Consider the following 26208-nt stretch of genomic DNA (forward strand, 5'->3'; position numbering starts at 1 on the left):
CCAGTTGCCTGTTAGAACAAGTTCTCTGTCACAAGCTCTACCTTCATCAGAGTGCAACCACTTGTTTGAGTGTTGTTTTGAAACCTCAAACCAAGCATTGAGCCCTCTCTTGAAATTTCTAGCTAGATTTGTGTGTGCCCAGTGCCCACCAAATTGAGATTTCTCTTGAAACTTCTAAAGCAATGTCAAAACTTAAAATGACCTTATAAAAGGCAGTGGAGGATTCAATTGCATATCTACCTAGAGGTAGAGACCCTGTGAAGCAGGAGTTTCTCCTATGTGCCCTATAGATGTTAATGAGCCTGGAATTGCTGATCTTTCGATGCTCTTATTATTTGTCCAATACCATCCATACCTAAATTTCACATTTCCTAGCCTCATATGAATGTGTTATCCCATCAAGACAGCTTTGTTGTGCATTATCCTAACAGTTTAAGAATTACATTCTCAAATTCCTCACCTAGGGTTTCAAACTTCTTGATCTTGAAATTCAAGGATAATATTGAAGCATATTGAGAATAAGAAACTCAAAGTAGGTTAAGATATCTACCTTGCTCATGCCTTCCCCCTCCCTAGCATGGCAGGATGACTGTGGGGCTCCAACATCGTAGAAGGACATGCATTTCTCTCAAAAAGAAAAGAAAGTATAGGTAGTTTGGCTTAATTGAATCTTCCAATATTATACATGGCTGCTTCTAGTATATATGTTTGAAGAGCCAAAATTCATACATGAAGTTGGATGCTACAGAAATCAACATAGCAAGTGCCCACCTCATTCTTGGTTATGAAGAGAGATCTCCACGAACACATGCAAGGGCTTTTTTTTTTGTATGCTTTTTAATCTACTGTTATGTTTTGATCTCTTATGAGATGAATTATGCATCTTCAATTGTTTGATATCTTTCTACACAATTTTTGATTTTACTTACTTATTAGTTATTAATTTTTTTGCTTATCTTATGTGATCCTTAAAATCAAATAAATGATTGGTGAACAAGGTTTTCATCTCTGCCGAGAATTAGATTTGCATCAATATTTGAGCATCTCCTTATATGATATATATCAAAATTTTGGCCCTGTTGTCTCACCTAGGTTGATAAAATCCGAGATATTTACAAATATGGTATATTCATATTAGTCGATTTTTTCATTCACCTTTTTACTTGCTTAGATAAATTATTTTAACTAATAAATATCAAAATCAATACTTAATTATAGGTTTTAATCTTAGATTTACCATCTTAGTCTGATTTTGAATATTTTAGCCTAAAAATTTCCATCGAGACCTTGGAGAATCTCAATTCTCTGCAATTTCCTGACTTCTTATGTCAATCGAGATAAATTGGGATTTAAGTTTTTTTATCATTTAACATAACTTTTCTGCTTATGTTGAATTATAAATAAGCTATGTTAGATAAAAAAAACTTATTTTAAAAAATATTTAACTCTTCCATACCCAACCCGAACCATGCCCAAGTTGGGTGCAGTCCGCAGCCCGACTTGGGCTGGTCGACAGCCGAGACCGCCCTCCATCAATGGACGGTCCTAAGCGAGCTCGCCCCGTTGTACGGCATAGATATCTCATACATATTAAAATCCTGTACAAGACTCACACTACGCTTTGCCTCTCTCCTATATCTCTCCGTGAGACGTAGCTCGAAGGAGAGCTCTCACCCTCTCTCATGGCGTCGAAGCACGAGCGTCCGCTTGCCGGAGCTGAGGAAGGACCGGCGACGAAGAAAATCCGTCCGGAGGCGCCACCCGGTTCTCAGGAATCTGGCGGCGGTCTTCGCGTCGAGCTCAATCCCGCCGACTGCGACCTAGGTATTCTTCCTCCCCTTCCTCTGACCGGAACTTTCGCATTGCTAGGGTTAGCGTTTTCTAAGTCACTGGGTCTTATCTTGTGAGAGTTTTAGGTCTTTGGTTGATGAATTAGTATGTTAGGGTTCGTTGTTCGACTGGTTTGGTTGATAGACCTTGCGAATTTAATGAATTTTTTGCTGATTTGTGTTTGTAATCTGCGGATTTTGCGTGTGTAGGAAAGCTTACTTTTTTTTTTTCTTTTCTCGTAGAAGAATTGTTCTTAGGGTTTGGATGCTGGCAAATTTATGAGCTTTGTTTTCAAAAATGCCATCTGTAGGCTGTCAACTTTAGTATTTTTTTTCTTTTCTTGTAGAAGAATTGTTCTTAGCTTTTGGATGCTGGCAACGTTTGAGCTTTGTTTTCAAAAATGCCATCTGTAGGCTGTCAACTTTAGTATTCGGATTTCACACAAAATAACTTTATACTTCGGAGTAGAGTTAATCTTTTTTTAAGTCTACATTTTTATTCTTACTCTGAATATGATGATACTTGGATTATATTTTTAGAATGTTATCGTGAGTTTGTTTTTTATTGTATATTGAGTTGAGTTGCTCTTTTTGTAATGGAAAGAATTGTTCTTAGTCTAAATATTGTGCTGATTTATTCTGCTGTATTTTGGAATGGAAGACGTTATTTCGAGTGTTCTATCAGTTTTTCAAACAAGGAATTGAAGTACTTTTTGTCAGAACAAAGGTTGTTAAAGTGTATACATTTTTAATGTTGTGTCTGCTGTGTCCAAGTTGCTGTTCTTGGTTTCAACCTTGTAATCAGGTTTGAGCTTTTCTTGAGATATTTTGGTTCTATGTTGGAAAGATATTGATCCATCATAATATGAAAAAATGAAATGGGCATGTGGTCTTAGGAAACTGTGTTTCATTGTTGGTGTGGAATCGTCTCTGGTTGTTGTGTTTATTATCAAGAGATTATGTTGATGAATTGTTACCTCAAGGTTTGGTTATAACCGTCTTGATACCGGACCCCATATTGGTACCATCCTATTATAGTTTTTACCAACTGCGCTTCTTTGTTGCATTCTTTTTTCTTTAGTTGGGCCTTTAGTCTTATTGCTAGGGGTGGTAATGGGTCAGCTCTAGTCAGGTCTAGGTTGGGCTAGAAAATAATTACCCCTTAATTGACCCATTTGTAATTGGGTTAAGAGCAATAAACCCATAAAGAACCCCTTTATTTTATATAGGTCCATATCCAACCCAACAACCCACATAAGACTTCACTTTTTAGTTAATTACCTTAAAAATGAAGTCATAATAGGGCCAAAAAGAATGGACCTGGGGCTGCGCATCAAAATAAAATGTGAGAGAGAAGACACTAAAGTGGAAAACGAAATGCGATAATCCTGAATATGCTATTTTAGTTGATTTTTCTCTTTAGTGTATTTTGTTTGTCCTTTTAACAATTAACTGCACGATCTTTTTGATTACCTGAATAAGCATTGACTTACGCAAGGTCCATCACACTATAATCAGGGGTGGAACCAAAATTTATCCTTTGGGGGCTGCCAAGTCATAACTGGAGAAGCATTGTCTTAGCGCAATGCAAAATCACAGTTAAATAGGAAATCAACTATATTATTGTTGAGCCAAAACAAAAGACTACACTTTACTCTCCATATTAATGACTTGAAACATTCCACTCTTTTTCAAAAATGTATCAAGAATCTCAAATTTCATCATATTACACATACATTCTAATACAGCCAAACAGGTTAAGAAAGTTCACAAACTACAGTTTTTTGCTATTGAAATCTAACCATGCTTCAAATAAACCTATTGAACATCCCAAAATAGTTTTAAAGATTAAAAGGAAATTTAGTATTGAGAACATTGATAAGTAGAGACATTTTCTTCATTAAGCTCTCCAATTAGCATTCAACAATCATGTGCAATATAGGAAAGAAAAGGCCAAAAGCTTGAACGGGTTCCTTCCCAACTTGTATGGATAGCCTTCCAACAGGACCATCATGAAAAGATAAGGAGAGAACTGAGATCAAAAGAAAAAAGTCATTTACCAAACAAGGAAAATGGATTTTGCATAAAAATCCACTTTGTTATTGATTTTGCAAAAAAAGGTCAGACTTTTTATGTTTTTTTTTTATTTTGCATAACCATGTATGTTTAAGGGTCCCTGGGATGGGTAATCCACATCTATTAAACATTCGATAACATTTGTTGAATATCTGATACACATGTTTTGAACACATCTGTTTAGACTACCATGCGCCTCATACTTATGTCCGGGGCAAAATCATCAAGGATGCTTCAATGCGCACTGTTCTACAAAGAACATTATCAATTTTTTCTTGAAAAATCAATAATTAGGTGGATTTTTTATGTCGAATCCACAGAAGGAATTTGGTTAATTGAGAAGATTGAGTGCGATATCCTTAATCTAACCATATCTGGAATTGTATTTTTCTGGTATTGACATTTAAATGGATTCATGGAAGGAGAACTTAAAGATGAATGGCTGCTTGTTTCAGGAGCTGTTGCAGGCGATGGGTTTGGAGGGGGGGGCACTACACCAGTGATTCAATTATAGAAAGGATTTAACTGTTGTTGGAGGGGCTGGAGGTTCACCTACTTGAAGTTTTTGCCCGACGCGGGGGGCCGGGGGGGTGGGGGGTTGGGTGTAGGTCAGCAATTGCCACCCTGTTTATAATTTGGTTGGTCTCAGATCATCTGAACGCAACCCGATTATTTTTCTCTTAAAAGATCCTTAGGCAAACCTGCTTATTTTGGATGATTTGGGTCTAGGTCAGATATTGCCACCCCTACTTATTGTTGGGTTGCGCTTGATCTTTCCTTATGCTAGTTATAAATCCTGTGAAGTTTTCTTTTCTCTCTTCCAATAGAGTGACAATTATTATTGTTTCGTGTAGGTGGCCTGAAAGCTACCTTTGTGTCTATTATTTTGTCGATTATAAGATACAGTGATCACATAAAAATCCCCGTGTCAGGCATTTCGTTTCTTCTACCAATGACATTATAAGAAGTTTTATATCTTTATCAAGAGTAGATTTTGCCTCTATCACAGTGCTGGTATTAATATCAGATTATTCATTACTATTTGCAAAGTTTTAAGTTTCAGTATTTTAGTGATTAAATTGGTTTATTACATATTCTGCTGTTTATTTAATTATCAATAGCAGTAGCATTATCATTAAAATAAATTTGGTTTCCTCATAAGAATTCACCAGATGAATAGCATAAACACTAGTGCTGGTGCTATTATATGGTATTATTGAAGTGGATGATAAAGAAACATTGAGAAGGACAACAAGATGTTGATATTGTTAAGGAGATAACAGTAGAAATAAGAAGAGATGGAAAAGAGTTCATAACATGAGATGAAGGTAAAACCTTTTCACATTCTATTTTCTTTTTGTTTATTTTTTTTTCCTCCCTGGATTCCTTGCCATCTGAGAACTTATTTAATTCTATTGATATTGATAGTATAATCTTTTGTGCTTGTGTTGTTTTTCTTATCACCTAGATATTTATATTCTTCTGAATTCCTACAGATTTTGATATTAATGGAAATGGCCTTCAAGGACATGCACTACATGAAGAAGGATTTGCTTATTGCTGGTCTGGTGCCCGAGCAACTGTTGGGATAACTGGAGGGAAGTATTGTTTTGGCTGCAAAATCTTTTCCGAGCAACTTGTTGACCTGTCCGACACACCCCCTGATCAACAGCATGTGTGCCGTGTTGGTATTTCTAGAGGTGATGGTCCTGTTGGAAACCTGGGAGAAACTATGCACAGTTTTGGCTTTGGTGGAACTGGCAAATTCTCAAATTCTGGGAAGTTCTCTGATTATGGCACAAAATTCAGTGTTGGTGATACCATTGTTTGTGCTGTGGACCTTGAAAATAAGCCATTAGCTTCCATTGGATTTTCCAAAAATGGGAAATGGTTGGGTGTTGCCAGGCGCTTCGATGCAACCTCAAAGGGTCTTGGGGTGGTTGACACTCCACTACGAGATCTACCCTGGGAATCTGCACTTTTTCCGCACATCCTGTTGAAAAATGTTGTGGTTCAGCTCCAGTTTAGCATTGAAGATGGATTGGTTCCAGAAGAAGGTTACAAGCCCTGGGATTCTGCTATTGGAGATGGAAATGTGATTATGGGTCCCCCTTTCGCAAGTTCTGGTGAATGCGAAGTTTTGATGATGGTTGGTTTGCCTGCTTCTGGGAAGACCACTTGGGCTGAAAAATGGGTGAAGATGCATCCTGAGAAGCGATACGTTCTGCTTGGAACAAACCTTGCTTTGGATCAAATGAAGGTCTGTACTAAAGTATCATGTCCCTGCTTGTTAATAGTGTTGGTTTTTCAGCAAGTTATTAGCTTGTTTTATTTTTCACTCCATTTTAGTTACATACTGATTTAACTTTTTTCCTTTTAGAAGTTCATTTTTTCCTGATGAATAAGCTGTCAAATTAAGGACATCATTCATTGCTATGCAGGTACCAGGACTGTTGCGTAAGCAGAACTATGGTGAACGGTTTGAGCGCTTAATGAGTCGTGCCACAGGAATATTTAATACGTTGTTAGCCAGGGCAGCCAAAACACGTCGCAATTACATTCTTGATCAAACAAATGTTTACAAGAGTGCTCGTAATCGCAAATTGAAGGCATTTGTGAATTACCGCAAGGTAATCTCAAAAAGATAGCTACTGATCGCATAAGAAACTAGCGACCTTTATGGGTGTAAACTTGGCATGTGATATTTTTTTCTTGTGAGTTCTAACTAACTGTTTTAACCATGCTATTTTATGCATCAGGTAGCAGTAGTTGTATTCCCGCCACCAAATGATCTTAAGTTTCGGGCACAAATGCGGTTCAAGGAAATGGGAAAGGAGGTACCTGCTGAGGCTGTAAATGAGATGATAGGTACCCATCATGATATCCAACATAGTTAACATTTTTCTTTCATAAAATGTGAATTCTCTATGTGGCCAAAAAAAATGCGAACTCTCTAAGATTTGATTGTCTTTTTCAGCCAACTATGTCTTACCAATGAGAAAGAATATGCATGGTTCAAATGAACTTTTTGATGAGGTATCTATTCAAGTTTTCATCATTGCATTAATTTCTTATCTCAGCAATCACATGACAGATCAGTGACATATGCTTTTAATCATTTAAGGTTATTTTCACAGAATTAGGTGGAGAAGAGGCACAAAGACATTTGGATGAAATGAAGCGCTCTCTAGGATCTCCTAATTTAAATCAAAAAAGAGATTTTTCACCTTATTCTCGTGAAAGCTCTGTCCAGTCATTTTCTACCCCTTATGTTGCAGACAAAGTAGCTGCCACAGGTTTAAGACTTTCTGCTTGACATTTGCTGACTAAAAGATCCAGAAATATCAATTATTTTGTTTGATCCTGCTTTTCTTTCCTGCTGTGCAGCTACTGGTGGTCACTGGCCAACTTCCCAATCAACAGTTTTGCTTCCCGGTTCTGATAACCTTAATACATTGCAAGTATGTGTCTTTTCTGGATCCAATTAAATTTTATCATTTTATTTTTTCTCAAGTGCAGAATATGAAATATGAGTCTTTAGGATGCTTGTGGTTGAATAGAACAGGCAACAGGCTAACAGCTGTATATATTGTCAATGTTTGAACTCTGCTCAATCCACATGAGAGGGTTTAATCACCTGTGCTGCTTTTCTGTTCTAATATATTAAAGTTGTATTTCTCTACTTTGCTCCTTAGTAGCAGGAATCTTCGTTTAGAGTGACGAACCCACTTCCAAATTCCTCAGGAACTCGTCCCTGCACCTGCTTCCTAAGTGTTTTCTTACTAATATTTTTTAAGAGACCTGCTCCCCGTGCTTGCCCCCAACCCGTTTCAAGAAGCTAAGCTCTGTGCTTAACTGTGTCTTTTTAGTATAATACAACTTCTTAAACCTCCCTAGTCAGCTATTTTTTTTAAGAAATTACATAATCAGTTGCATGTAGCACATCATTAATTTAGTACTCCTTTTCATTGAATATCTGTACAGGTCTCTTGAGCATTAATGGAGCTGCAGAGCTAGGAGTATTTGTATTGGAACATTATATATATGCAAAATCTTGTTGAACTTCTCTAGAAGTAACTAAGCATGTGTACCATCTGGAATGTCACAACAAGAAGTGCGTAAATATGGTTAAGAGTTAAGACTTTCAATGACTTGACATTGTAGTTTTCTTGTTTCTGACAAGCACTGTAATAACAAATATGTGAATATCTTAGTTACTATCCTTTTGTGTCAAACTATTGACTGACTTCTCGATCTGCAGCATTTTATGGACTAGTATATGGACCATTGTATTTATGCTTCCCACTTCTAGAAAAGCAAAGCAAATTTTTCTTTAAAGCTAAAAATTGAATGCTTGAACAAATACTTCTAGGTCACCCATGTGAACCCCATGGATTAAGGTTTCTAAAAGGGCTCCAAGGTAGCTTGGATAGTGAACGCTATAGATTGTAAAAATTATGTGCCTCTGTTTCTGGAGAACGGAAGTATGAAGCAGAGGGTTTCAGGCCGCAATTTGATATAAAAAAGGTGAGCGCTAGAAATAATGTTTCAAGGTTCCCTAAGGTTTTCAAGTGGAAGATTAGCTAATGGGATGAGTTACTGTTTGTTCAGGAGTGGTTGTGGTTGAGGTGCCATGTTGTGATCTGTGGTTATGGTCATCTCTGTGAAAGTGAATGGGAAAAGATGTGTTGTCTAATAATTCTATGTTAGGGTATGGTTAGGAAGATTTATAAAAGTACTAGATTGTTATTAATTGGTTTCTGGAGTGTTTTTTGATCGTCCTTTCCAGGAAGACATGGCTTGTTAATGATCAGATCATCCTATTCTGATCTTCGGTAAGGAAGGGCGATGAGGATCATATTTCTGAAAGATGACATTTAATTCTTTCCTGGTTTAAAGTGGGATTATATGGTTATAACAGGGAACCTGTTTTGGTAGTTTGAGGAACAAATCTTGGTCAGATCTGATCAGATCTGCTGACAAGAGTCAATGAAAGGCTTATCTGTCGATATGGTAAATAAGGAATCACAATAAGTATCTTCTCTTTTTTTTTCAATTTTTGTATGCATCTTACCATGTATGTGTCTATTTTGTTTTTCTTTGTTAATTTTTTATGATCAAAACCACATTTTCAAGAGTATTTCTAGAGCCTTATTCTCATCTTGATAAGATGCTGTGGTTTGTTGGTTATATATTTCTTGATAAGATGCTGTTTTTTCTTAGTTATATATTTAACATCTTTTGTCAATATGCTTAACATTATTTGGTTGTCTGCTTATAATATTATAACTGAGAACAGTAATTTATTTTATATTTATTAGCCATTTTTTAATGACCATTTACGCAATGAATATTATTATTATTCTATAGAACAAGAAAAAAGTGAGGGGCTGGAAGATCGTTGAGGTCAATGCTTAGGCGGACACTGACACGTATTTTGGATGGTACAGTTTAATGCAGCAGCTGTTGGGCTTGGTTCTTCTGGAGGCTACCGTCCAAGGAGAGACAACAGCAATCTTCTTATGCCAAATGATAGTCCATATGAGAGCGTTTCAAACTATGGTAGGACTTCATTTCATGGGGATGTCTCTAATCCGTATGGGAGCTATGTGGCATCGAATCCCTACAACAGAAATACTTATGAAAGGACTTCTGTTCCAATGGGTAACATGAGCCCCTATCCAACACACAGTGCAATAGATGCCTTCGGAAGACCTAACTTTGAGGGTCCCAGTTCTTTTCAAAATCTTAATTACAGATATCCATCAACTTCACCCTCATATAGAAGTCCTGGTGCACAACTTTACGACCGTGGAGTTCCTCATGTTGATCACCAAGCTCTAAGAGAACCTTCATATGGGTGGCATCCTCCTGTTCAAAACACTTACGGTGAGGAACGCGAAAGTATTTTACAGTTAGCAATTTAGCATTATCTATTTAGCCCTTATTCTACATCTTTTGGGTATCAACAGATATTTAAGTTTGTTCTTGCAATCATGTCGCGAAATGCACTTGGTTAAAGTGGTTTTAATGAGCATGACTTTTTTAACTGGTCATGTGCCTGCCTGATGAGCTATTGTAACCTCAAGATCTCGTTGTATCTGCAAAAAGCATGTATTTTCTCAATTTCTTCTGTTCAATTTCCGTTCTTTTGAGTTACAATCATCGAAAGCACTGTAACTTTCTATTTATCCGTGTTGTCATTAGAAAATCATTTGAGCATGGAGAACAAATTTAGATTTTGACCATGTTTTTTAATCAGAAACTAGAAAATTGCTGTATGATCTTGTTACTAACTAATCTACTGTTCTCCATAATGCATAATAGCAACTTTGAGATGAAAGAGGAAGCCCACTCTACTCTGTTGGTTCCCTACCCCCCTATGCTCTCCCTTGCTAGCATCAAAGAGACATGGTCCTGTTGCACTTATTTTCATTTTCTTTCTTCATTTGATTAAGGTAATGCATTTGTTTTTTAGTCTAGTTTCAGCACGATCTAGAAGCTGCCTATTTTGTAGTGTTTGTTCTAGCTTGGGTCTATATTCAGCAAGCTAGGTACTATATTGCTCATACTCTCCCTTACTAGCATCAAAGAGATCTGCTGTCCATAAACCCAAGAAAAAGCTTTGGTCCTGCTAATTTGTTTGTTCCATTCACCATCTTTTTGTGGGGGTGATGCTTGATTCAACCTGGTTCCAGTTTGGTCTAGATATGGCCTTTGTCAAAGGTCTAAAAGCCACAACTTACTGTTGTGTTAGGTTTGGCTTGGGTCTATGAGATAGATCCCATACAACCATCATTTTTCACATCCAAATTTCTGATACGAGTCATATGTTTGATCAACCTGCTCCTTCTAGAAAATCATATCCCATCTTCACATTATGAGCTAGGTCGATATTGATAGACCAGAAAAATGAATCATTATTTTTTTTATCTTTAATAATTCTTCTTTTTGGGTATGTGGGCTTACATGCTCCTCTTTTTTTCTAAGCAGGTGTAGGTGCTTGGTGTGTTTGGCCCATGGGCATTGTATTGGTGTTTAACCCACTCAGATAAAAGAAAAAAGAATAACGAGTCATAGTTCCATTCAAATAATGTGCCATAGTAACTAGTAATTTTTCTTTTAATCACGACGATCAGATATTAGAGACTACTGAACCAATTAGTAGACAGTAAGTGCATGTTGACTATGTGTGCATGAGAGAGATCCCATGGCAGAGGTAGTTTGAGTTCGGGTAGAAGCCTAAGAACCAGCTTGGTTTTAACTATTTAGTCCGTACAAATTCTTTCTTATGCATTGCTGTTGTCTTTTGTGCTTTTCGAATTTCTAATAATTTCACTCCAAAATATTTTCTTATTCCTCATAGTCATCTTTCAGTTTCATCTTTTGACATTTCTGTCTGCTCATATTCCTCTTAAATGAAATTTTAAGAGGCTAAGTTCCCATTCATAACCTATAAAAAGCCAAATATTTTGCAGTATCAACTGGGATGTTATTGAAATTCCATTTTTTGTTGTTATGTTACATGCACCACTTCACTTATATCATTACCACTTCCCTGGAGATTCTATTTTTTTCCTGGTAGATTTCTCAGCTACGAGTTTGAGAGAGGCTGCATTCATTATTTTTTGAATATTGAGTGATATCCTGCTTTGCGGTGTTTTCCTGCGTGGCTGCACTATATTTTCTTTTCATTATTAGACCTGATATGCATTCCAAAGTCCTAGGTGCAGTATATCTCTAAGCCCTTGAGGTGGTAATGACTTTTCAATGCTTCTTGTTACCTTATTGTCATTGCTTTATCTGAAGGCCCATTAAAATCATAAGTGATGTTGTTTAAATATAATCTTTTTTCTATGTGAGAAATTGACTAATCCTATATGATTGAAACTGTGAGTTCCTTATAAATGATGTCTTTATTACAGTGTTTTCATGCATCATCATCATCATTATTATTATTATTGCATGTTATATCTTGGAAAAGAAGAGCAGACCCTTCACTAATAAAATGATTCTACCCCCCATGCGCAGGCTCACCTTACACAGATCCACGTCCGAGGCCTACATATGGGATCCCTCAAAATCCTGTCAATCCAAGGCCGGACTCGTGGTACCGCTGACCCCAGCTTATATTTGGGTGAGAAGGAAATGTAACTATGTCCATATGACTCTCCAAAATCACACTTTTTTTGTGTATCTTATATGAATTAACTTTAACCAAGCGATCTTTGTACATTTTCTTTGTTTTGGCTGTTTATAAGTCTGCAGCAGCCAGATCGCCTGTTTCGGCCGTCTGCTTACAAAGACAGGTCAGTTTCCTGGCAATGTCAAACTATCATGGTCATGGTCAGGACAGTTTCCTGGCAATGTCAAACTATCATGGTCATGGTTTGTAAATTATGATTTGCACTATATGAGGCATTTCAGTCAGAATATTTCAGTTTTAGTTTATAAAACGAGACAGAAAGTACACAAATGTGCCAGTCATTTGAGCTTATCTTGGATGAAACTGGTTATGCTGAGATACTTGAAGAAAATATGGCATGAATCTTTTTTAAAATTTGAGAAATTTAATCCATGTTTAGTGTGTTCGATGATGGTTAGCTAAATTACACTTGTTGACGGTGGTTCCAAATTTAGCTTATTATTTATCGTAGTTTCATATTGCCTAATAAAAGGGATGTCGTGAATTTATTAGTTTGGACCGATTTTTCTCTTAACAGCTTAAGTTTTTGAGTTGTGAGCTCGTGGTCTCCTGTTGAGGGATACCATCAGCGATGAGGAGGATCCATAGAGTTTGAGTAGGACCAAAGCTATAAGAAGGTTTTTCTTTTTCTAGTAGGATCTAATTGCCATGAGGACGTCACAAGATTTAATGGGAGAGATTGTCATGGTCCCGGACTAACAAAAAAAAAGAAGAAAAAGAGTATCATGTGGGTCTATTAGCTTGAATTGGATATAAGCTTGGGAAATAGTCTTATGGATCCACAAGTCCTAACCAAAATAGTGTTACAAGCCTCCGCGGTGCACGCAGTGCATCTTCGCTGTCGTGGTGTACACTTCCACACCATTCTGTCTTGTACCAAATAACATACACACTCTAAACTCATTTCACAACACAAAAGTTAGTATTAAGTTTCATGGAGGACGAAAGGGGTGGGCCCTTTGATTTTCATTGATGGTTTTCCGAAGAAATCAATTTTGTTTGCTTTTACTATTATATTGCTTGAGAAATATCCTTTGCATATCGAAGTTTTTTTCTATAAATCTCTATAATAATTAGTAACACTTTCATCTCTGCCCATGTAAGAGATTCTGTAATCTCTACAAAATGCCGTACAAGAGAGAGGATCGGCTAGCGGATGTATTAATTCCGCCTGAGAGAAAGACGTGGCTTCCGAAGCCAAGCTCTCTAGAAGAAATAGAACTAGTCTGACTGTCGAAAACTTCAATTCCATGTGGGCTTAGAGGAACTTGTTTAGGTGGCCTAGTCTGAGAACTCGGTGGCTCTTCGGTATGGTGTAATGTAGTCCTTCATAGCTCTTACAATCGTACTTGGCCCTCCACCATTTTACCCATAGAGATGTGTTAGTCAATCTTCTTTTTTGGCATCATGACGATAGCTACCTGGCAAGTCCCACCGAGCATGCCAGAAAGAATGTTTTGGCCATTGGATTATCTATTAGGATGAATGAATGGCTGGTGGAGCAGGTCCTCAAATTTTAATCTTTAGGGCTCGTTTGGTTCGCGGGAAGCATTTTCCTTCCTAGGAATATGATTTCTGAAAAACAAATTTCTAGGAAGAGGATACTTAGGAAAATACTTTTGGCATGTTTGGTTGACCATGGGAAAGTGACAAATTTTCAAAGTGCTTATGTTTGGTTGGCCATCCACTTTCTGGGAAAGTTATGTATAATTTCTGTTATGCCCTTAATAAAAATTAGATCTTTAATGCCTCTTTAATGTTTCTTTAATGCTGAAGGGGCTTTTCGGAAAAAAATAAAAATAAAGTGATTCACGCCTTATGGGAAAGTAACTTTCTCATGTTTCTTATGGGAAAGACTTTTCCATATTTCTCATGGGAAAGACTTTCCGATGAAATGTGGGAATCATATTTCCATGGGAATACAACTTTCTCATCTTTTTCTTTTGAAAACTCCAACCAAACAAGAGGCATCTCATTACTTTCGCATTGACCACACTTTCCCCCCTTCTTTTCCCGCGAACCAAACGAGCCCTTAAGGATTTTCACAACCATGATATCTCCTGCCCCAAAGAAGAAAACTCAAAATGTAGCCAGGCTACAATTCTACACCATAACTATAGATAAATTAGAGTACGGTAGGGTAACTAAAGCAAGGACATTGAAAGTAAATGCAATGATAAAGTAAAGGTAAACATAAAGATAAATATAAAGACAGATAAAATGTTTGATAGGCTAAAAGGTTCTTTCTCTTGGGATTACAATCTGAAATTTATAAGTGACTCATATTTTGACAAGTTTATGTTATACCGGTTTATGCTATACCGGCTATTATTATCATCCATCGTAGTTATTTTTCCTTCACTACGCTTATATTTTGAGTACTATTACCACTTCTATATTCTAAGTAGTGGTAAGAGAGGTGTAACTATATAGTTTTAATATTTGTTTTTGTTGGTGTAGACCAAGTGGAATACTATTGTTATGCGTGAAAGTTATCTTCTTTCTATTACTACTATATTCTAGATGGCACTATCATTTCTTCACGTACTGAATAGTGATAACTATTAGTTTGCCATCCTTTAGCTTCTGCTCCATAAAAAATCTCGTTCTAGGCTAATAGCTCTCATTCCCTCGGACTATACCATAGTTATTCAACTTGTACCTTTGCTATATCAGCATACATCTTTAGTATATCAATTTGCATCCTTGTTGTATTAGCCTACACCTTTCTTAGTATATTGGTCTTCATATTATGGTCGTCAGTCTGAATGTGATGTGAACAGATATGTAGGTTGCATACTAGAATTTTTTTATTTTTTAAAACTTAAACGGTCAAAGAGAAAGAGGTCAAAGGCTTAATTAAAATTAAGTTACAACGCTGCAAACAAAATAAAATGGTAGCCTTTTGCACCAACAAGCTTTAATTTTCATTTTTCTCTACTTGTCATCCATTTTATTGCTAATGCATTTTCGTACCATGAATTTTTAAGATACCAGCAATCATGCCAGCAAAATTTTAAATATAACAAGTTATTATGATGCAAAAAAATCGTGCAAAATCAGAAAATCGGACACATAAAGTTTAACATCATCTATTTCATGATACATGATTTATAAACAAGCTGGCATGGTAAATTAAAAAGTTTATAACTTTTAAAACTGGTTAATTTTAAATGATTTTAAACGTTGCCTCAAAATCTTCCCCTTCTTACAGCACGATAGTACCAGGGCTTCCTCTCCGGCGGTGACCTCGGCCTCATCTTCCAATAAAAGTGATGGGAGTCATCAGCATCCTTCCCTGCCTCGCCTATAATTGGAAACAAGCAATACAAATCGCCATCGTCGCCGGAGCTACCACCGGAACGCTTGGTCAAATTTCTCCGGTGAGCTTTGTTCTTGTCTGTCATCAATGATGATGCCTCAGGCAAATAATGAAATCAAATTCGAACAAATTTGACTGAATCAATACCAATGGGAGCCAAATAACCCGCTGCTTTCTGCTGGAAAATAGTCTGGCCATTGTTAATGGCGAACACTGAACAATCAAAATGCAGCTTCTTTGCACAATATTCGGCAATCGAGAGGGACGACAACCTACGTGAATCTAAAATGATCATGAAGAAGGAACTTCACAATTGGGTTAAGAGAGAGAACACAATGAGAGGATAGGGGTGTTGAGTCCCCCGATGGTACGTGAATGCTTGGCGACCCCAAGAATTGAGTTTTGATGCAGTGAATTCATTCACCTCCCAGGCTAAAACCTTCCGGACCGAAGACCCCTTACAATCTTCAGCTTTAGATCGATTTGGGAACAGATTAGAATAAAATTTGATGAGAATTAATTATTTGATATGAATGCGAATAAATTCATAAAAATTAAAAATTAAAATATTTAGAAAAGATGCAGAAGAAATATAGAAGAATTTCATAATATAAATCCAGTACGATTAGCTACATAACTCGCCATCCAATCTATAGGACTATTAGTTTTTCTATAGACGTGAGAAATCTCAATGGAGGGCTAAACACGTATCATCCATCAGTAACACAATGTGAATCAGAAAGTCATCTAATAACTATTAGTGGATCTCCTTTTAAATAAATGTGAGGAGTATTCAAGCTCTAAAAGTCTTTTCCTTTAAGACAACCTCAACAGAGAATGATGGGTGGGTGGAAAATTTTGTTGGGCAAATAGCGGGCTTGATGGATGAGGTCAAGATCGGCACAGAAGGGGAAGCCCTGGTACTTTTGGGTTGTAAGGGAGGGAGGACTTTAGGGCAACTTTTAAAATTATTTAAGTCAACCAGCTTTAAAAGTCATTAACTCTTTAATTTACCATGTCCGCTAATTTATAAATAACATACAGTCGTGTGACACTCAAGGGCATACAGCTCCGTCAGTCCGATTTTTTTGATTTCATACAATTTCTCTAAATTGTTGACCAAATTGCCACATTTTGAATTCCTCGAATTTCAAAAATTTATAGTACCGATTATCCCGAGAGAGAGCAAGTGGAATGAGGTATTGATTATCCCGGTCTTCGGAGAGCAACTGACCGAGAGAATTCTAGTTATTTTAGTACCTACGGGAGAGATATCAAACAGATTAGTTTGGGCGGCCACAGAAAGGTCCAAGGTGCTTGCCACATACCTACAGACGGTGATAGGATGGGGTGCTATTCGGCAGATGGATAGCAGATGGATCTGGAGAATGCGTGTTCATCCTTGTGTGGCCTTGTTCTTGTGGAAGGTGGCCTGCGGCTGTTTACCAACCATAAGCATTTTAGCGGGGAGCGATGTTAGGATCACCCTGAGCTGTGGTAGATATCCTGATACAGAGGAGTCCATTAGCCATGCTTTGTTTGGATGCTCACGGGCAGCACAGATATGGAGGAGGGCCTCGTTTCCATTGCCCCAAGCTATCCGATCTGCTGACAATCTTCTAAGACAAATGAGAGAAGTCATGCGCAACCCGAGGACGATTGAGTAGGGTATCACCTATGCTTATTTGGCCTATCATATATGCCTGGACAGGAATGCTCGGGTCTTGAATACAAGTGAGCGCCCTCGAGATGTATAGTGGAGCGTACTCTCCTTCAGGCAACGGAGATCATCAGGGCTACCACAGCAACTTCATCTGAGATGGGTAGGGACATCTGAAACCCCCTCTATTATTACAGCGCCTAAGATCGTTCTTGTCTCTTGGGAGCCCCCACCTCTTGGTCATCTTAAGGTGAACTTTGATGGTAGCGCTTCCGGTGATGGAGACAGAGCAGACGTGGATTTTGTGATCATGAGTTATGACTTTAGGTTGATTGCTGTTGGGGCTGAAGCACCGTTAGATTGACAATCGTAGGAGTAGAGCTCAGGGCAGCATGAGTGGGCATCAGCTATGTGAGACAGGTGCTGAGGGCCGAGTGTATCCTCCTTGAGGGAGACTCAGCAACAGTGGTCGGCTGGATACGGGATGAGGGGCGGAGGGGGGATGGAAACTCTCTGCTTTGTGATGATGGTGGGGGACTGCAGCGCCTTCCAGTCTGTGCATGTGTACCGGGAGGCAAACATGACCATTGATTGGGTCGGTTAGCACTCCGGAGAGGTCCTCTAGATCTACTAGGGGGTCGCTCCTCTACCATTTTGTCACTTCTCTTTTTTGATTTTGCTGGCTGCACTTACGCTAGAGTAGTGTGAGCAGCCGTTATACCAAAAAGAAAAAGAAATTATGGTACAAAAATACATTTTTTCCTAAAAGGATAGCATTTTGCACCAGCAAGCTTTTATTCTCATTTTTCTCTATTTGTTATCCATTTTATTATAATTTCTATTTATAGAATCAACGAGTGGCGTACTTATCTTTTAATCTTGCATTCGATCCCACCCTAGAGAGCCTTTATCTTGACATTCGCGAACCCAACTCACATTAACCAATAGATCGGAAAATCATGATCCAAAAGAAAACTCAATTGGGTCTGAATAGTTTCTCCTTTAAATTCGAATTCCTCCAACGGTTAGAATTCCGGCTCCCAGGATAAGAGCACTCGAGCCAGTGAACAGACGGAGGGGGAGAGAGAGAGAGAGATGGGTTTGAAGAAAGGAAAGGGGAAATCATCGCCGGTAAATGGAGAATGGATTCCTGGAAGAAGCACCGAAAACACTGATCATTGGGCTTTTTTGGTGAGAATCGATATCTCTTCAGTTGGATTAATTGGTTTTGATGATCCATATAGAATATAATGCTCTTCTTCTTTTAACCTAACAACATTTAGGTCTAAACCTTAAAGAATCAGTTTTTATTTTTCCCCCCTAAAATGGAGCATCCGTTTTTCCTCTGATGGATATCTCAATTTTCCAATTTCGATGTCTTGGATTCACGGTGTGAAACTAACAATTGGGTCTTTAATGCTTGGGATCAAATAAGGATTCTTGATTTGATGCTTTTAGATTCACAAGCCCGCCCCTCCTATATAAAGATCAAAAATGCTTCTTTTCTTTCCCTTGATAATTCTTGTTTATGGCAAGAACTGCTTTTTTTTTTCCTTGATTATTTTTCAGGAAGAAATCGAAGCCCCGATGTGGGTAGACCTCACATTGGAAGCTCAACTCATGGGCAAAGACATGTGAGTCTCAAGAAATATCCAGTATTATGGAGTTCTTTGTTGTCTTTGTGCACCTAATTTGGCATTCTATGCCTTTTGATCATCACCCTCTTCTCCTTCTTTTTATAATTTTGTGGCAGGGATGATGCTTGGTTTCGAACATCCCATCCGTAAGCTTCCAATGATCTTCTGACCTTAAGTTAAATATCAGCTATCATATCTAATAGCCTATTAAGTTGGGCATCCATATTCTACAGGATACATCAAATGTCATCTCGCCATTTGAAGTCATCCTTCCCTTGCTGTGTCCATGGAAAAGAAGATTCTCCCAAATTACTTTGTCACTCTCCAAAGCTTCCTCACTCAGTCTCACGGTCAAGAGGCAAGCATTACAAGAGCAGGAAATGGCTAGGGAACAAGAACGGTTATCTGGGGAACAAATCGCACCCTGTCAGGTAATAAGTTGTTCCCTATTGCTCATAGTTGACAAATTTTTGTATGTCTTCTTGCTTTGTATTTTCTTCAATGATGAATGGTCATGACTCAGCAAGTTAGGTGGAAAAGGTTTGGGGTGTGTAACAACAAAGAGTGCTAGTGGCAGTAGTTCAACAAGCACACTGACAACAAATACATCTATCAGAAAATCTTCATCCAACTTCAAAGATATGAAACATAATTATGGTTTCAAGTCAAATTCCAGATCGGAAGCAAGTTCATCGAGCAGTATCGTATCTAGTTACCAAATTTTAAAACCCAAGCCACACTCTGGAGGTCCAGAATACATGTTTGATGCTGTACCAGCAACTTCTGAGGTATCCTGCAGAACTTCTGACATGGCAAGCAGTTCAAATCTGAGAGGCAGTAGCAACACAAGATGCTGCTTGAGGAGAGAAACAGAGGTTGAAAGGGTTTTGCAGAATCGGAAATCTTCTTCAAGCAAATCCAGTGTTGGCTCCTCTTATAGCCTCAGATGCAAACTCAGGGACATCAGTTTTACTGCAATGCGGAAAGAACAGAAAATTACTGAGAGAAAGACTGCTACAAGATCAGTAAGTATATTAAGAATGTCTGAAAGACAAAACCCGGATAGGAATTCAAGTTCCAAGAATCAAAGGAGAGTTGAGTGCAATAAATTAGTCTGTCAGGAATCAAAATCAAAGGTTAGAAACCCATGAACACCTTACTTAGCAGCCCACATTTAACCAAACTTATTCAACTAATATATATAATCCTTCATAACACTCTGCAGAACTTGGCTGCAACTGCACCTATGAAGCCTTTACGTTTACTTGACAAGTCCAAGCCAGTGAAAAATGGAGTTGTGACAAAACAAAGAATTATCTCTAGTGCTGGAAGGTTCAACTCAGCTGCTGCTAGTGATAGAGAAAATGTAAAAGAAGGGAAAGTTCAGAATTTGAAAGCCGTGAAACAAGGAAGAGATGTGATGAGTAGAAATGGATTGATAAATCATAAGGTATGTGGATTTGAATTTTGCATGATGTATGTTTCCTATTTTTTGGTATATTGTCATGGTTATTCGAACAAAACCTTGTTCAGAACAAGGATTAGGTGCTGACCTTGCCGTGCCTATGCTGGCCATGCTGTGCTACGCCAGGTGAAAGCTTACACTTGCCAAGTTTCAGCATATGCATGTACAATGGCATGTACCTTTGCCCACCAGTGACCAACACATGGGCTTTTACACTGGCTCCTCATTCTTGGTTGAGAAATATTTCATTATTTGGCTTAACATTCTTTGTTATATGAACTTGAACTGCAATCAGCTGATACTGAGTTTTATAAACTTAAATGAGTTGAGAAACAACATGATTATTCAGATTATTCAACATTACTTGTGTGGAAGTGTTTGAATAACAGCAACATGGGGAGGCAGCAAGATTAAAAATGAGCGGATGGCATAAACAACAGATTTAGTAAGTAGTATTCATAATTTACATGTTTGATGGAGTCATCAGTTCACAAACTGTTTTAAAAATTTGAGAATCTTACAGCCTGTTTGGTGTTACTTTTTTCCTGTTTCAAAAAATCAAAGAAGAAAAATGAGCAAGACTGAACAGCTGTGCTGCAACCCTTTTGTTTTTTCGTTGTTTTGCGAAATCTTTAGAGATTGTTGAAGCAAGGATTTATTGCTTTCAAAAAGAGTGAAAATAAAAGCAAGGAATAGAAGTTTTTTACAAATGTCTTCATCATCAATCTCCCAGTGGTCCTTCACTAATTTGTAGAGAAACAGCAACAAAAAACAACAATAATACCAAACAGGCCCTTAAAAATCTATTTCTGAAGAAGCATTTGGCCTTTTAAAGATCTTTTATGATTCAAGATGCTCAGAAATACTTGAAGAATCTAATGCATAAAAGAATGAAGTAAATGTTAGAAACTATCATGAATGTAATTAAATTATCGGAGTTTCTCCATGCCACATCAGGAGTTCATTCGGCAGAGTCAGCGCTACTTCTAACCACTTGTGATCAAAATAAAGGATCTTGCTGATAGGACAGTCACAATCAGAAATCAAATAGAACTAGAACGAATCACAAAAGACAATAAAAAAAATAGTATCTGATAGTTGTCCAAATTGACTCAGTGCACTATTGAGTTTCTTGGACATGACAAGAATTTATAGGATTTTGACTGTTACCTGCCTGCTTTTTCATTCCATATTTTAGATAGAACAAGTCAATAATATTTAAGCATTATGTTCTGAATTTCCTTCCTGTTTTTAGTATGAAGATATATGTTGACTTTTTATATCTAATGCTGCGCTGCTTTTCTTGTTTTAATTCTATTTGCATTTTTTTTCAGGGAAAAACTAATGGAGCAAGGCAAGAGAGGAATTTGACAAATGCAGTTTCAAAAACTTATTTTCGATAGTCTGCTGCGTAGCTCCTATGTATATACTTTTTCTTTGGTATGGTTAAAATCTCTAATGTTTTTTTTTTTTTAAAAAAAAATCTTTCTTTCTTTATTCCTTTTTTTTAAGAAAAATAAGGGTGGACTGCCACCAGTATTTCAGGAAGATGATGCAAGAATTACCCATGCCAACCTTTAGGGAAAACCATCTTTAGGTTCAAATGTGGAACCTCTTTCCTTGTAAAAAAGAAGGTGCAATCACTAATCTACTGTATAGATGACTATATCAAAAAACATGAAGCAATTTTGTTCCATATGTCAACTAAGTGTACATCCTTGCCATTGGTAATGGCAATGCTATCTTTTATTTCATCTCCTCTGGAAGTTGTCATCAGCAAGATAATCAGAAACTCATTTGTTAAGGTTGATGAAACATATTGTTCTCTCTTATAAATAGGAATATTTAACGCCATAGCATGAGTTTTGTTGGAGGTATTTGGTCAAGGAGTTGTGCAAACCACTGAGATTATGAATGATGATTTCCTTAGAACATAGGTCCAATATTTACGTGTGCTGCATGGCATAACTTGGAACAAATAGGAGATTTGGATTATACAATAGTGGTTTCGTCTATGCTTGGTTTAGGAGCTTGTGCTAGAGTTTGACCTTTTGCTTTGATATGACCTCATTGTCTATTGCTTAAACAAAGAAGATGAAATATCAAAATTCATTTCTACAATGTTTTGCTGTTAAGTTTTGCCAATAACTGTTGCTGGATTTTTTTTGTTTTTGAAAGAAAAAGGCCCAACGAGGAACCTGGATGAATGATGTTTAGAGGATGGTGTTGCTACACTCACTGACATGTACATAGTGAGCTACTAGAGAAGCAAATCTGAATTAAATTGCTGATTTACTTCTCAAAACGTTTACTTTTCTTTTGTGAATTTAACACAACCCTTTTGTCATTGTATAAAGTTGTTTTTTAGTTAATGCTACACTGGGTTAGGTAGCCGAACTATTGCTGCTTTTTGCCTCCCTTCTTACCCATGTCCTTAATTCCAGATCATGGTATTTCCAAGCCCAAGGCTTTTCTGTGCAAGTCCTATCTGATGGCTTTTGCTACATGCAATCCAAGTAGGATGGTAATCTGAATCTAATAGGAAGAATCAACTGAAAAGCAACCAACACTAGGAACCCAACAATGGTTGGCTCTTTCATCTTGACATGAGCTCTGAGTCCTAAGCTTTAGAGGTTTGCCTCTTTGGTACAAAGTTAAACTATATAAACAAAAAGTAGTTTTCGAACCTATCACCTAGGTTGGCTACATGACACAGCCGTACACTTCTTAAAGCAAGACTCGAGAAAATATACAAGGTTTGTAGATTCATTACAACCTCAATATTATTGGACAATAAAAACTTTATTTTATAACAAGATAAAATTATCCATTATTCACAAGTGAGTTTTCCAATTACAAATTTCGATTATTTGATTGGTGTTAGTGATGTTCAAACTATTCATCATCTCATCAAGATTCCATACCACAGTCAAGTACTAAGCATCTTGCGACTCTGAAAGAAAAAGTGAAGAAGTGGTATAAGCTAACAACTTAGTAAAAATCCCCCCCCCCCAACCCGAAGACTAATATAAATAATTTAAAGATTGAATATAGTATATAATCAATATAGGAATAAATGCAAATATCGTAAAATCATATACCAACTATCCAGCACTGCTTAAATAAACTGATATACACTATATCCATCATATATATAATCAAATAACCATCCTATTTAAAAGTGATACATTACATATTATCTAATAAATCCTTTTATTCAACAGTAGTTTTAAGTCGCTTATCTTTTATTTCACATTAGCATGATCTATATCTGATCAACAATTAACTTTTCGATTTTGGACTAAACATAGTTAAACCCTAGTCCATGACTGGTAAACTATAATACCCATACATAAGCTCATGGCAGCTATCTATAAAACCTACATCTAAGCTCATGGCGACTGTCCAAAATACCAGCGCTTAAGTCCATGATAGCTATACAAAATATCCATGCATACCCATGATGCCTATCCAACATACCTATACGTTAGGTCATGGTAGCTATCCCCATGCATAAGCCTGTGGCAGCTATCCATATGATAAGGTTAGTCCAAATACCTCTTACTCAACCATCTAACTATTCAATTTTTATTCTTGCCAAATAAAATATAATGTAATACTATATTCTTTGTCAAATTTCAAAGCAATCGATATTAGATTCCAAAATCATCGATATCTAAATCACACAAATCTAGTATGAGTACATCCAAAAGAGCCAGAAAAAAAGATATCCCATAAAGGGGATGGCAAAGCTGCATGACTAAGCCACAACACTTCTTCGAAGTGCTCAGTAATAATGGATGCAACCCAATCTGCGATTCTATTTGCTCGTAGTAGACATGACTTGCCCGGAAGATAGTACAATCCCTTGAGCACTGCTAAATATCCTGGTGCAAGGATGTCTACCTACGGCCGTAGTAGGCTTTGGAATCCATCCAATCGCAATAGCCGAATCACCCTTCAGATGGATGACAAGCAAAGCCTCACGTAGCCGGCCCTACTCATGCTGCCCTTAACTCAGTCTCCTGGATTTCTATTTATTCACTTTCAACATTGGCAGTGTGGTTGAGAATATCCAGCTGGAGCTAACAAGTAGGACGTCAGCTCCAACTTTATTCCTTGCGGCCTTGGCGTCCGGCATTTTGGATTTTCTCCTCGCCTCCATTGTTGTCAGGACATCAACCTAGCTTTTTGTTGCCTCCTTTCGGCTTTATAACAACCACATTTTCGTTTCGCTAATTTAAGCTGATTGAGAACCCAAATGAAGAGAAGGAATTCACTCTAATTCTATAATTCTCTATTTCCCATGACGGTATCCTTTTTTTTTCCTTCTTCCTTTTGATCCAAGCGCTGGATGTAGTATCTTAGAAACTGCACTCTCTGTTTGTTCACATCCTTTCTCGGATCTACGAAGCTCTCTCTTTCTCCTGTAATATATTTTTTCCTGGATGTAAATATGGAGGAAGTGAGACACTTCTCCCTTTCTATCGAAGCTTAGAAGAGAAATTTACAGGAGTGAGAAGGGAGTGAAGAGGAGAATGAAAGCAAGACTTACATCACATCTCCCTGTGGAATCCGTTGCAACAAGGGAGAAAGGGAACTCATAAGTCTCCTGCAACTATCCACTAATTCTCTCCCATTATTCCCACACAGTTTCTTTCCTGGCCTGTAGAAGAAATAATTACTAATTCATATTTTTCCCTTTATATTAATTATTTCTGTCACTAGCATCTTCTCTCTATCAACAAAAGGAAAAAAACGCAAAAAAGAGAGAGAATTTTGTTCCTAGTGTATTTTCATAATGGAAGAGACCCCAGAGGGAAGACATCCCACTCCTGTCATGGTATTTCATCTGTTCTTGTTGTGATCATCATCACAACCACCATCTTTACTTTTCTCCTCTTGTGCTGAAATGGAACTTCTGATGAAATGGTATTTTAAACCATTAAGGACTCTTTACATCCGTTCTTATAAACTTTGACAGATTTCTGAAACATTTCTTGTCTATTTACAGTAATAGGTTACATATGCAATGGCTGAGATTCCAAATGAAGGACAAGAAGGAAGTGCAAGGATGCTTAAGCAGCTCTTAAAACACACAAGTGGGCAGGCATTAGATTTCTGTGGTGATAGGATCCCCAGATTTCCAGACATTAGATTTCTGTCTTTCTTGCAGACGGATGACATGTGCAGGACCAGCTTTCTATCGAAGAGATGGAGAAGGCTGTGGCTGGCATCCATCCGTAACTTGGATTTCACCATGAGTGCATGGAAGATAACTGGAGACTTTGTTCCCTTTATCGACAGGCTCTTCTTTCCTTATGAAAGCTCCAAAATTCGAAGCTTTCTGGTCCGTTTCACTATGAAAACTTGCAGTGGGTGAGGAGCTTGTTCTCAGTTTATGCGATTGTGATCCATAAAGAGAACTCCACCAATTGCCTTCTAGTCTTGTAGATAATTAGCCGTGCTGAAATTGAATCAAAGTAGTATCAATTCCCATGGTTCCATTTGTTTTGGTTCGCTCGAAAACATCAATCCTCGAGGAGCTGAAATTCATTGGTAACATAATGAACAAGCTGATTTCTGGACCTCCACTCCTTGAGAACTTGAGTATCATATGCTGAATAATTGTTAATCATCTCATCACCTTTGATTTGAATGGGCGATGCACAAGGATTTCCCTTCTCTTATAAGTGCATCTTTGATTTATAGTATGATGAAAGCCATTATTATCAGGTGAACATTGGTGAAGCTTCTTGACAGCATTGATCAAGCATAAGGTGGTTAAGCTGTGTAGTTGGTGCATTCACGTATAAGTATGTTAGAGATTGCTTTGATGCAACAGTTCCATTTCAAATTGAACTATTTTTTTGTTTCTTTTCTTCTACCTTTATTTCCTGAAAACACTCAAAAGGTGAAAAACTTGGAAACACCTCTCTCTCTCTCTCTCTCTCTCTCTCTTCTCAGCCATTTGCATTACACGTACAATGTTCTATCTAAAAATATGACATAA

At 37.5% G+C, this 26208-nt stretch overlaps 2 protein-coding genes across 4 annotated transcripts; both read left to right on the top strand.

The window, feature by feature from the left end:
- Positions 1–1644: 1644 nt before the first annotated feature.
- Positions 1645–12483, top strand: LOC103717305 (heterogeneous nuclear ribonucleoprotein U-like protein 1). 3 transcript variants are annotated; one of them, XM_039116441.1, is made up of 10 exons: positions 1645–1824; positions 5402–6165; positions 6347–6535; positions 6665–6773; positions 6883–6941; positions 7030–7201; positions 7293–7366; positions 9356–9794; positions 11937–12042; positions 12167–12483. In XM_039116441.1, the coding sequence occupies exons 1-9, from the start codon at positions 1683–1685 to the stop codon at positions 12023–12025; spliced, it is 2037 nt and encodes a 678-aa protein (XP_038972369.1). In that variant the 5' UTR covers positions 1645–1682; the 3' UTR covers positions 12026–12042; positions 12167–12483. The 3 variants fall into 3 exon arrangements, with proteins under 3 accessions (XP_038972369.1, XP_008803850.2, XP_038972370.1); XM_008805628.4 differs by having other exon boundaries at positions 11937–12483; XM_039116442.1 differs by lacking the exon at positions 1645–1824 and adding an exon at positions 5083–5233 and having other exon boundaries at positions 11937–12483.
- A 5510-nt stretch (positions 12484–17993) lies between these two features.
- Positions 17994–21949, top strand: LOC103717304. Its single transcript, XM_008805627.4, has 7 exons — positions 17994–18284; positions 18663–18727; positions 18847–18876; positions 18964–19161; positions 19254–19866; positions 19956–20180; positions 21530–21949. The coding sequence occupies exons 1-7, from the start codon at positions 18189–18191 to the stop codon at positions 21596–21598; spliced, it is 1296 nt and encodes a 431-aa protein (XP_008803849.2). The 5' UTR covers positions 17994–18188; the 3' UTR covers positions 21599–21949.
- Positions 21950–26208: the final 4259 nt, after the last annotated feature.

The sequence above is a fragment of the Phoenix dactylifera genome, unplaced genomic scaffold (assembly GCF_009389715.1).
Source record: "Phoenix dactylifera cultivar Barhee BC4 unplaced genomic scaffold, palm_55x_up_171113_PBpolish2nd_filt_p 000092F, whole genome shotgun sequence".
Classification (NCBI taxonomy): Eukaryota; Viridiplantae; Streptophyta; class Magnoliopsida; order Arecales; family Arecaceae; genus Phoenix; species Phoenix dactylifera.